At 42.3% G+C, this 12,641-nt stretch overlaps 1 protein-coding gene across 1 annotated transcript; it reads right to left on the reverse strand.

Moving 5' to 3' along the window:
* Nucleotides 1-1,780: 1,780 nt before the first annotated feature.
* LOC118082887 (opsin-5) lies at nucleotides 1,781-9,240 on the reverse strand (the record flags this gene model as incomplete). Its single annotated transcript, XM_060272247.1, is given in 3 exon segments — nucleotides 1,781-2,603; nucleotides 4,350-4,681; nucleotides 8,947-9,240. Coding segments are annotated over 3 exon segments (1,025 nt in total), but the record flags the coding sequence as incomplete, so codon positions are not given.
* Between the last annotated feature and the right edge of the window lie 3,401 nt (nucleotides 9,241-12,641).

Here is a 12,641-nt window from a genome sequence, read left to right on the forward strand (position 1 = left end):
AGGGGGGGGAGAAGCGAGGAGGAGTGCTTGCCTTGTTGCGGGGGGGGGGGAATTAGCCTCCTCGTTTCATCACTTTATAACCATTAAAAAAAATTTTTTGCTTCGGGGGGGGGGGCAGCTGTCCCCCCTGCCCCTCGCTGGGTACCCCCATGTATAGAGCCACAAATCTCTGATTGTCTTGGAGCAGAGATGAAAATGTTCACCACTTTTGATGATTTCATTCTTTATGTTAGATAGGATAACGCCTAGAGCAGAGATTGCTTGAATCTGTAGTCACTAGGACTTTGCACACATGGCAGAATTTGCACAGGTGAGAACACGACTGTTTTCCCCCATAGCTAGCATACAGTCGACCCTCGGCTCCCAAACGCCTTGGGAGTCAAACGTTCTGGCTCCCAAACGATCAAAAACCAGAAGTGAGTGTTCTGGTTTTCGAACGTTCTTTTGGAAGCCAAACATCCGACGGGGCTTCCACAGCTTCCAATTGGCTGCAGCAGCTTCCTGCAGCCAATCAGAAGCTGCACTTTGGTAGTTGAACGTTTTGGAAGTTGAACGGACTTCTGGAATGGATTCTGTTTGACTTCCGAGGTATGACTGTACCAAGTTATTTTCTCTTCTCCGTGTGCACTACCTCCTCACCTGCCATCGCTAAATCCTGCTTTTTTAGCATGTGTTCTGTAGAATTTTACTTTACAAAGTTTGCGTGCATGTTTTATGTCTGTTTTTCTCCTGCACAGGATTATGACTTCCTGTATGACTGGTGTTTCCAATATATTTGGCCCTGGAACCCAAATCCCAAAGGCAGCTGTCCAAGTTCTTGATGATATTGAGAAATGCTTGGATATTTCTACAAACTCGAGTTTGTAGAAATGGCAAAAATGACAGCAAGCATCAGAGGCCATTCAAATCAGAAAGTAATAAAGGAGTAGGAAGGTGTGCAGGAATACATGAAGAACTACTGCTTTGGAATGGAGATATTGATGGATAAGGTGTAAAACGTGCAGGGGAATATAAGATAAGACTAATAAAATGAATCGGAAGATAAATGAATAGTATATTAACACAACTGAAGGATAAAAAGAAGGATATTGAGATCACATATGGGTGAGGGGAAGTGGGAAGGGGGTGGAAAAGTGGGAATGTATGAATTTATGGGTGTAAATTTTCTAACTGTGATGATATTGGAATTTGGAATTTTTGTATTTGAATGTGTTTCCTTGGTAATGCAAAGTTTGTGTATTGTTTGTAATGTGTGTTTCAATAAAAAAAATTAAAAAGAGAAATGCTTGGATATGAGGCAGCAATCTGTGTAAACCTCTGACTCATAACAAACTTTATAGTTTGTGTTGATGTGTTGTGATTTGTTGATAAAAAGAATTCATGTTAAATCATCTACAATGTCTGGTGTTGCCTTATGCTTTCTAAGAAAGTGGGAAATTATCCGCAATATTACATATGTATGTAAAATCTATCAAAGAATCTAAATGAAATGAGTAAATTTTAAAATTGATTTTGCATACAAGACTGCATTATATCTGAAATACACTTCGGATCTTTTAAAATACAAATTAGAATTGAAAATAAATGCTACTGATACTGAACAGAGAGATGGTGAAATTATGTCCTGCTGTTTCATACTGTTGGTTCACATGCCTCTTGCCCTTTCGGTCCAGTCTTGTTGCCCTAGCTTTGTTTGCTTGTCAGATTAACAAAAATCCATTTCCTACCCCTGGTAGGAAAAATTTACCCTTTTCTTTTCCTGCTCAATAGCCTCTGTAGAGTCAGATGTTGGTGGCCTTACAGGAGATATGGGCAGTTTCCAGTTCTGTGACCTCATGAATCCATTATTGAGATGACATGCACGAGATGGGTAGATTGGACCCTTTTATGAAAAGTCTCTTGACTCCATCATTGACACCTGAGCTTAGCATCACATACAGTCCAACAAAAGCACAAAACAAATGCCAGGTTCACGAACATTACAATCTCTTTAAACTGCATAACTACCTCCTCTGCCAGCTATTAATATAGCAAACTCTCATTTAGTTCATGTGCTCAAAATTCCTTGAGATGCCTCATTTCTTGCTGGCAGGTCTTTTTTTTATAAAGAACAGAGACCTTGGAATTCATCATAAGGATCCTGAAAGCAGTTTATTATAAACCTCATAGGAATTACTGCCCTTGCAGTGTTTCCCTGGGAGATTTCATGATCTGGACTTTGGAGCAACGTTTTCAAATAAGACTTCTGCAGCTGCAGCTGATGGATTTGGAACTTCTCCACTGTCTCTCTTTCTGAATGAAGAAATGTGTGCATTATCCTTTCCTGACCAAATCACTGACACATGGCTATTGGTGGTGTGCTTGGTGCTAAAGTAAACTTTCTGACTACAGCAGCACTGGAGGAGCTTAATTTCACGCCGGAAAGTTTTGCTGAAAATATAGTAAATGAAAGGGTTGTAGGCTGTTGAGGATTTAGCAAAAAGACATGGCAACAAGGTAACGATGGGCGGTATTGATTCACTGGAGTGAAATATTGACCAGAAGCTGACTGCGGCATATGGTGTCCATGCGCTGAGGAATCCCACACTGATCAGTACAGCCATCTGTAAAAACAACCACTTATAATTAGTTACTGGCTGGCTTTTTATATTTTCTCCTTCTCTATCTGTGTATTTCGAATCGGTGAGCGAGAAATGAAGGATTAGTGCCTTAACATTTAATAGATATTTAAACAATTGGCTCTTGCATTCATTTTGGGCTGTCCATTCATTTTATCCTAAGACCCAAAAGCAGTATCCCCTGCAGTACAGCAGTCCTCCAGCAGTAAAAAATAACACAAGATCAGGATAACAAATTAAGAACAACAGCATCCTTTATCAGATGCTTTACATCATAATGGAATGTCACCTGTTTCAAATTATAGTCCTATAGAATAAAATATGCCAGGAGCTCAGTATCTCATAGAATAGCAATATATACACCACATGCTTCCTCTATGAGCCCATGCATTGTAAGATCTGAGAGTCTTGCAGTATACAGGCTCATCATTAAGTTAGTCCCCAGTATGTATGTGGCTGGGGAAACCCAACCAGATGGGTGGGGTATAAATATTTATTTATTTATTTTAATATTATTTCTCATTAATACAATAAGCTTTTATACCAATGAATCAAACAACTGAAAAACAGAGGAGGTGCTCAATTTCTGCAACTCAAATGCATACCCGTGTTTCCCCTTTTTTAATACGTAGTCAGAAAGTAAGCCATGGCAGCATTTTTTAGCATTAGTGAAACATAAGACACCCCCCAAAAATAAGGCATACCTCCATGCCGTGTAGAACGAGACCGTCGAGCGCCCCAGCCAGCCAGCGGGTCCCAGCCAGCCAGAGGGGCCTGGAACCGGCTGCTGCTGCAGCAGCGAGCGCCTGGAGCGCCCGCGCCAGCAGCCTGGCCTCTCTTTTTTTGCCTGCCCGAGGCAGCCTGCCGCCCCGCCACCGGAACCGGCGGCTGCAGAGCAGAGCGCTCCGCAGCGCCGGGCAGAGCGCAGCGGCTTGGCCTCTTTTTTTTTCTTTTTTGCCTGCCGCCCCGCCACCGGAACCGGCGGCTGCAGAGCGGAGCGCTCCGCAGCGCCGAGCGCTCGGAACGCCCTGCAGCGCCAGGCGGAGCGCAGCGGCCTGGCCTCTTTAATTATTATTTTTTGCCGGCCGCCCCGCCACCGGAACCGGCGGCTGCAGAGCGAAGTGCTCTGCAGCGCCGAGCGCTCGAAACGCCCTGCAGCGCCGGGCGGAGCGCAGCGGTCTGGCCTCTTTTTTTTCCTTTTTTGCCTGCCGCCCCGCCACCGGAACCGGCAGCTGCACAGCAGAGCGCTCCGCAGCGCCGATCGCTCAGAGCACCCTGCAGCGCTGGAGGGAGCGGAGCGGCCTGGCCTCTTCTTCTTCCTTTTTTTTGCCTGCCACCTCACCACCGGAACCGGCAGCTGCAGAGCGGAGCGCCCAGCAGCACCAGGCGGAGCACTGAGCCAGCAGCCTGCTGCCTTGGTGCTTGGAACCGGCTGCTGCAGCAGCACCGCACAGAAGGCCCAGCAGCACCCCGAGCCAGCTGCCTGGCCCCTCCGAGGAGGCCTTAAGGTACAAGACATCTCCTGAAAATAAGACACCGTGGGTTTTTTTGAGTAAAAAAAGAATAAGACGGTGTCTTAAAAAGGGGGAAACACGGTACATGAAGGCAACCACACACAAACAATAATGTTCAATCTGTAGGGACAAAATCAATGTCTGAATCAAAGGAGCACTGTGTTCCTATTGCTCTTTAAAATACAAAAATACTCTGCTCACAACAACACATACCCACCAATGTCAACTTCTTCTCCAGCTTTGCTGCATTTGAAGTCCTGTTGAAGTTCTGCATCTTTTGATAGGTTTTATGAACCTTCCAGGCTATGCCCAAGTAACAGATGGTAATGGTAATTGCTGGCAGAATGGTGCACAGAATGAACATGCTCAGAATAAAGGAAAGCCCATTAGATGAGTTGTGGAACTGGCCCCAGGCTATGGTGCAGGAAGTGCCAAATGGTTCTGGGCCGTAATGCCCCCAGCCTAGCAGAGGCAACATGGCCCAGAGGGCTGCATACAGCCAGATTAAGACAATAGAAACATGGATGACTTTTCTGTTGATTGTATTACCTAGGAAAAGAAAAGAAAAGGTAGACTATAGACACCAACAGTATTTGAATAGCATAGAAATCTGCAAGGCAATTATCCCTGTATGTTGTCCAGCTCTCCTGGGTGTCAGACTTCCCAGGCTCTATTTGGAGATGGCAAGAACTGAGCATGGGATCTTCTGTATCCTCTGTAAGCCTTTGCTTGGGCTGTGGAGACATTATGTACATGATCTCCCTCAAAAGTAACTGTTTGAGTTATGGATATATAGACATACCGTAATTTAGAACACACTCGTCTAGTGTGATACCTTTGTGTATACGTATTGCCTGACAACATTTATAGGCCTCCTTAGAGCATTCTCAGGGAAGCTTAGTACATTTCCATTGGTCACCAGATGTGGTTAACTATCTTTGGCTAATAGCAGAGGTACACAACCAATGTAAACAAAAATAGTCTTTTTCACACCAGCAACACAGTGCCAACTGCTACATGGTATTATGCATTTCAATTTACAGCCCAAAACATATTTACGGCCACACTGTATATCTGTCCTGATTGTTTACTGCAGTATAGATATGTGAAGTCCTGGAAAAAACCATGCGTTTTCCCCTGAAAAAATAGATTATGGAATGTTTTATTTTAACATGATGAATAAAATATTTTAAGATAAGGGGTTCAAATATTTTATAAATCATTTTTAAAAATTATGTATGGTATCAGATGATTCTAATTTCTGTGAGGACAAGCAAGTCCTAGGTTACACACTGAACTCTCCAATACAAGAACAAGATACATTTCCTCCTTTAGGAGGTGCTGTTGTCACTAGAAAAGAAAAAGGTTTCAGTTTTGTTTTTGCATGCGTGTGCTATGCATTGGTTCTGTTCCGCTTCACTAGGCCTCAAAGCCCTGGAAGAAAATATACTGTGGAGAGGAAATATGAATAATTGTTACTTCTGGATTTTTAAAAATTGTTTTGTGGAGTGTTTTTTGTTCCACATAAACTAGAAAACAGTTCAGGAGATTGTTGCTCCATTTGTTACAAATACAAATAAATATTATTTTAAAAGTAAGTTCTTTTTGTAATAATTGTTTGGATACACTATATCTTTAATATGCTAGTTGTGGTAATTTTATGCCCATTAAAATTGTCCATAGTTATATTTTATGTTTCTAAAGTAACAGAATGTCTTTCAATCTGGAAAAGAAAGAAGAAGTGCTAATGTAGAGTGTTTTTTTTTCTTTTCAATTTTTCCAAATATTTCCATTTCCCCCTGAAAAAAACCGGGTTTTTTCCCCCCGAGCTTCAAAATTTCTGGAGAATTTACATCTCTACTTGGGCCTAAAAGCAAAATCAAGTTAGAGATGAGCTTGCAGTATCTCCAAATCTGGGAGAGTTGTATACAGCTATTAACCAAATGAAAAACAACAAAGCTAGTAGACCTGATGGGATGCCTGCCAAAATCTTCAAAGTGGGCGGAATTGAACATACACAACAACTTCACAAGCTCATCAAAAATATGGGAAAGATAAGAAATCCCAGCAGCCTTTAGGGATGCCAAAATTATCAATCTCTTTAAAAAAGGTGACAGAACTGATTGTGGAAACTATCGAGGCATCTCTCTATTAGTTGCAGCTGGCAAAATTCTTGCAAGGATCTTAGCAAACCGTCTGGTAACAATATCCGAGGTGAATCCCAAAATGGTTTTCAGCCTTCTAGGGGGACAGTGGACATGATTTTCACTGCTCAACAGCTTCAAGAAAAATGCAGAGAGCAAAACCAACCCCTGTTTATTGACCTGACTAAGGCTTTCGACACTGTGAATCGTAATGCCTCATGGACTGTCCTTCTGAAAATTGGCTGCCCAGATAAATTTGTAAATCATTTGTCTCCTTCATGATAATATAACAGCAACAATCGCAGATAACATTGGCTCTCAAAGTGAACCATTCACAGCCGGATCAGGTGTCAAACAGGGTTGCGTTATTGCCCCAACATTATTTTCATTGCCATGTTCCTACACTCTGTCGACGGGAAACTCCCCACCAGAGTAGAAATCAAATATCGAACAGATGGAAAGCTCTTCCATCTGAGCAGGCTGAAAGCAAAAAGTAAGGTTACTGTAACTTCCGCCATAGAGCTTCAGTATGCTGATGACAACGTAGTGTGAGCATGCTCAGAGGATGACCTCCAAACCATCCTAAATATCTTTGCAGAAGCTTACAAAAAGCTTGGCCTATCACAACAAGTACAAAATAACCGCTCTGCAGCGCCACAAATCCAACTCAGTGGTGTAACGTTGGAAAATGTTGATCACTTCTCCTACCTAGGCAGTTACCTTCCCACAAGGGCCAACATTGATGCCGAAATCCAGTATCGCCTGAGCTCTGTGAGTGCGGCTTTCTCCCGATTAAAGTGCAGAGTGTTTGAGGACAGGGACATTCGCAGGGAAACCAAAATGCTTGTTTACAAAGCTATTGTACTACCGGTACCAACCTTACTGTATGCTTCTGAAACTTATAAAAACCATCTCCAACTGCTCGAAAGATTCCATCAACGGTGTCTCCGAAAATTTTTACACATCACTTGGGAAGACAGGTGAACTAATATCAGTGTACTAGAAGAAGCAAAGATCACCAGTGTTGAAGCAATGATTATTCAACATCAACTTCGTTGGACATGTCATGTTGTGCGGATGCCTGATGAGCGTCTTCCAAAGCAACTACTCTATTCCGAACTTAAAAATGGAAAGCGTAATGTTGGTGGCCAACAAAAGAGGTTTAAAGACTGTCTCAAGGCAAATCTAAAAAATGTAGTATAAACACCGACAACTGGGAAACACTAGCCTGCGAGTGCTCCAGTTGGAGAACAGCCTTTACCAAAGGTGTCATGGGCTTCGAAGACACTCGATCTCAGGACGCAAGGGAGAAACGTGCCAAGAGGAAGGCATGCTTGGCAAATCCACACCATGATCAACTCCCACCTGGAAACCGATGTCCCTACTGTGGAAGGACGTGTGGATCCAGAATTGGACTCCACAGTCACTTACGGACTCATTTTTAAAACTGTGTTTATGGAAGACAGTCTTACTCGGCTACGAGTGATCACCAAAGAAGAAGAAGATCCAGTTCTAACTGTAGCTTCTTCTTCCACATAGAGATTTCTCAGAAGACAGATGAGGTGATCAGGCACTCCCATTTCTTCAAGAACTTGCCATAGTTTGCTGTGGTCGACACAGTCAAATGCTTTTGCATAGTCAATGAAGCAGAAGTAGATGTTTTTCTGGAACTCTCTAGCTTTCTCCATAATCCAGCGCATGTTTGCAATTTGGTCTCTGGTTCCTCTGCCCCTTCGAAATCCAGCTTGCACTTCTGGGAGTTCTTGGTCCACATACTGGACATCCAAGGACATCCAGCTGATTGGGCAGATCCTGGGCATCCAGGACGGCTTGGGCTAGCTTCCTGCCTCTGAGGGAGCAGCAAAAAGGCAACCGGGAGCATCCCAGAAACTGCGATGCGCTCAGGGTTAAAAATTGTTTTGACAGGTTTTTTGTTCCACATAAACTAGAAAACAGTTCAGGAAATTGTTGCTCCATTTGTTACAAAGAAATATTATTTTAGAATTACATTCTATTGGTAATAATTGTTTGGATACACTATATTTTTAATATGAGAAAAAAGAGAAACAAACCATGAAAGGAGGTATGCAGTTAAATATGGTAACCCACAATTGTTACATAGTAGTGGCTGAGAAGTAATAGGGGAGGGGAGGGGAAGGGATAAGGGGGAAGGATAAGGGGGAAAAAACATATATCGGAGATTTAAGTGTATGGAAATAATCACAAATGTCATTTTATTTACATCTATGTTTTATTTCTGTAATCTGTAAAAAGTCAATAAAGCTTTGTTTTAAATAAAAAAAATTCTAGTTGTGATGATTTTATGGCCATTAAAATTGTCCATATTTATATTTTATGTTTCTAATGTAACAGAATGACTTTCAATCTGGAAAAGAAAAAAAGATGTGCTAATGTAGCATTTTTTTCATTTTCCCCGAAAATTTCCCTCCCCCCCCCAAAAAAAACAGGAAAAAAACGGGGTTTGTTTTGAGCTTCAAAATTTCCGGAAATTTTACATCTCTACTGCAGTAATGCTGAATATATCTGATCCATAAACACACATATAAGGTCTGATTGCCTCCTTAAAATATTATTCCCTTGGCCTTGACATGAAGTCTAAAGCTTTGAAACTGTTTCACCTTTGCCACCCTTCTGTGCTTTGTTACTCACTATTGGACTTTGAAGAGTGGGTTACAATAAAGCGGATTACAGCCATCACAGACAAGGTCATCATGCTGGCGACACCAAACAGGAAACCCATCAGGGCATAATAAATGCAAGTTGCATCGCCCCCCAGCCAGGCATGGTTCCAGGCAGAAGCAATAGCCAGGGGATACATGCTGATGGCCATTCCAAGATCGGTTACGGCCAAATTAACCGTCAGGAGCTCAGGTGACCTGAGATGGGAGGAGCGCTTCACAGCTACTGCCAGGACAGCTGAATTCCCCAGAACTGTCAGGATGCCTGAAAGGAGGAGGAGGAGGAAGGCAGTGTGGTTTACAGGCATTCGTAATCAGTCAACAAACCAGTGCAGTTCATCACCCAGCAAAATGAAATAATTCATGACGCACAGCCAGTGAATCCCTAGAGTAATAAGAAGTGGGGAGGGAGCGAAGGCTGTCCAGTCCTGACACCCTTGTTGGTGCAAACTCTGTGCTCAATAGCAGATTTTCAGACAAGACAAAATGGATGGAAGTGATCGTGAATATGGTTCTGGACACTCCCAAGCTTATGATTCTGTGGGTCTCGATATTCAAGCTCTCTCCCTCCTCCACCCCAAACCTTGATAGCCATGGCTCAAGGTTTCATAGCCTCAGTAAAAAAAACTATTAAGTATCATCTGCACTCACCTGGTGAACAGCTTGGTTTAGGCTAAAATAAAAAAAATTCCTTCAGTAGCACCTTAAAGACCAACTAAGTTTTTATTTTGGTATGAGCTTTCGTGTGCATGCACACTTCTTCAGATACAGTGAAATGGAAGTTTCCAGGCACTTATGTAGAGAAGGGGTGGGGAGGGGTGGGGATGGGGAGGGGGGATCACTCAGAAGGGTGGTGGAAATGGGTGATTGACTGACTGATAGCTGTTGATGACCGCAAACGACTGCAAATGGTTTTGCATGAAAAAGCAAGGGTTGAGATGGCTGAAGATCGCTTATCATGTATAATGAGATTAGAATCCGATATCTCTGTTCAAACCAGGTCCCTCCATGGTTTTGAGCTTGGTGATAAGTTGCAATTCAGCAACTTCTCTTTCCAGTCTATTTCTGAAATTCTTTTGTAGTAAGACAGCTACTTTGAGATCTTGTATAGAATGTCCTGGGAGATTGAAGTGTTCTCCTACTGGTTTTTCTGTCTTCTGGTTCCTGATGTCAGATTTATGTCCATTTATCCTTTGGCGTAGGGTTTGGCCTGTTTGTCCAATATAGAGAGCTGAAGGGCACTGTTGGCATTTGATGGCATACACAATGTTAGAGGATGAGCAATTAAATAGTCCTGAGATGGTATGTTGGATGTTGTTGGGGCCAGTAATGGTGTTGTCTGGGTGTATGTGGCAGCAAAGTTGGCATCTGGGTTTATTGCAGGCTCTGGTACCAGTGTCCATGTTAAGTCTGGTGGTTGTATTATTGTGGGTGAGGAGTTGTTTAAGATTGGATGGCTGTCTGTAGGCAATGAAAGGTCTTCCTCCCAGAGCTTGAGAAAGGGAGCGGTCATTGTCCAGGAGAGGCTGTAGATCTCTGATGATGCGTTGTACTGTTTTAGCTTGGGAGCTGTATGTGATGACTAGTGGTGTTCTGTTATTTTCTTTTTTGGGTCTGTCTTGCAGCAGGTTCTCTCTAGGTATCTGTCTGGCTCTGTTGATCTGTTGTTTAACTTCATCAGGTGGATATTTTAGTTCTAAAAAGGTTTGCTGTAGATCTCTTAGGTGAGATTCTCTGTCTGTAGAGTTGGAACAGATGCGGTTGTAACGTAAGGCCTGGCTGTATACGATGGATTGTTTGGTATGTTTGGGATGGTAGCTAGAAGCATGTAGATATGTTTGTCGGTCAGTTGGTTTTCTGTATAAGGTGGTGTCTATATGTCCATCCTGTATTTTTATAGTAGTGTCCAAAAAATGTATTTCTTGCATAGATTGGTTCATTGTTAGGTTGATGGTGGGGTGAAAGTCATTGAATGTCTGGTGGAAGGTTTCCAGGGTCTGTTGTCCATGTGTCCAGATAATAAAAATATCGTCAATGTATCGCAGGTACAGGAGAGGTTTGAGTGGGTAGGAGTTAAGGAAACGTTGTTCTAAATCTGCCATGAAGATGTTGGCATACTGTGGGGCCATGCGGGTGCCCATGGCTGTGCCGCTGATCTGGAGGAACAGGTCATCACCAAATTTGAAGTGGTTGTGGGTAAGGACAAAGTGGCAGAATTTGGTAGTTTGGTTTAGGCTGTAATCCTACACACAATTACCTGAGAGTAAGTCACAATGAAGCCAACTAGCCTTATGTTTCACTAGATGTGTATAGGATTGCCTTGCCAGTTTGTGGTCAACATGAAGTTGTCCTGAGCACCTTGAAAAAAGGAAAGGGTGGCTTCCCTCTGGGTTCCCCTCGGGGGACTTCTATTTCAGTGTATCTGAAGAAGTGTGCATGCACACGAAAGCTCAAATCCAAAATAAAAAACTTAGTTGGTCTTTAAGGTGCTGCTGGAAGGAATTTTTTTATTTTATTTCGACACCCCGAGAGTGTGAATGTATTTTTTTCCCAATCTTTCAGGGCAAAGTCTTCCCACTATAGCTTTCAAAAACTAGCTTATCTAGTGATGGCTTCAATAGGTGAGGAGACCATTGCAGCCGCCGCAGATAAAAGTTTTCATATGACCGTTTCAGTCTGTGCACTCATTTCACAAGTTCGGATGGCACTTATCCAACAGAGATTCAGACATCATTAAGAGAATGTGTGAGGGGATCCATGTAGGATACCTGCACCTCGGCATGCCTCATGGTCATGCCCTGTCCACAAACTTTGCTGCACATAGAAATCCTTCACACATTAGGTGTCACCATCACAAATAATATGTGCGTTTATCTCAACCTGCTTATGAGCTTTAGCTGACTTTCATCTGCAACCTCCTTCCAAACAGCATATTCTGCAAAACTTCATTCATCTATATGAGCCTTTGCCAGCATGGACCAACCTCCAGATATTTTGGACTACAACAGCAATGCTGGCTGCAACTGATGGGAGTTATAGTCCAAAATTATTATTACAGTGATTTATTAAATTTGCTAGTTACAGGTAGGTAGCCGTGTTGGTCTGAGTCGAAACAAAATTAAAAAATTCCTTCAGTAGCACCTTAAAGACCAACTAAGTTTTATAAAATAAAAACTTAGTTGGTCTTTAAGGTGCTACTGAAGGAATTTTTTTATTAAATTTGCTAGTTGCTTTTTCTTGCCCAAAGCAACCTACTAACTAACTAACTAACTAACTAACTAACTAACTAACTAACTAACTGATAAAAACCCCTCACATAGATGCATTAAAACCAAGCAGGGAAATAAAAACATTTTTGAGGGCACGGGATTGGTGAAGGCTGATTTAAACTGAATTTTGAATGACCTGCTAAATTATGTATGTGTCTTTCTGTAATGCATGAAACAGTCAAATATACAACTCAGAAAGTATTCAGCTTCCAGAAAAAAACCTAACAATAAAAACCTTTAAAAACCCTATATCCACACTCAAACCACACGTCCTCCAACCCCTCTGAAGACAAAATAACATTACATCATGGAACCAAAACAAGAGAGAAGCAACTTTAATTTATAGCAATAAACAGTCAAACATGGAGACTTCACTGCTATGTGCACTATAAGTCTT

The sequence above is a fragment of the Zootoca vivipara genome, chromosome 3 (assembly GCF_963506605.1).
Source record: "Zootoca vivipara chromosome 3, rZooViv1.1, whole genome shotgun sequence".
NCBI classification, from domain to species: Eukaryota; Metazoa; Chordata; class Lepidosauria; order Squamata; family Lacertidae; genus Zootoca; species Zootoca vivipara.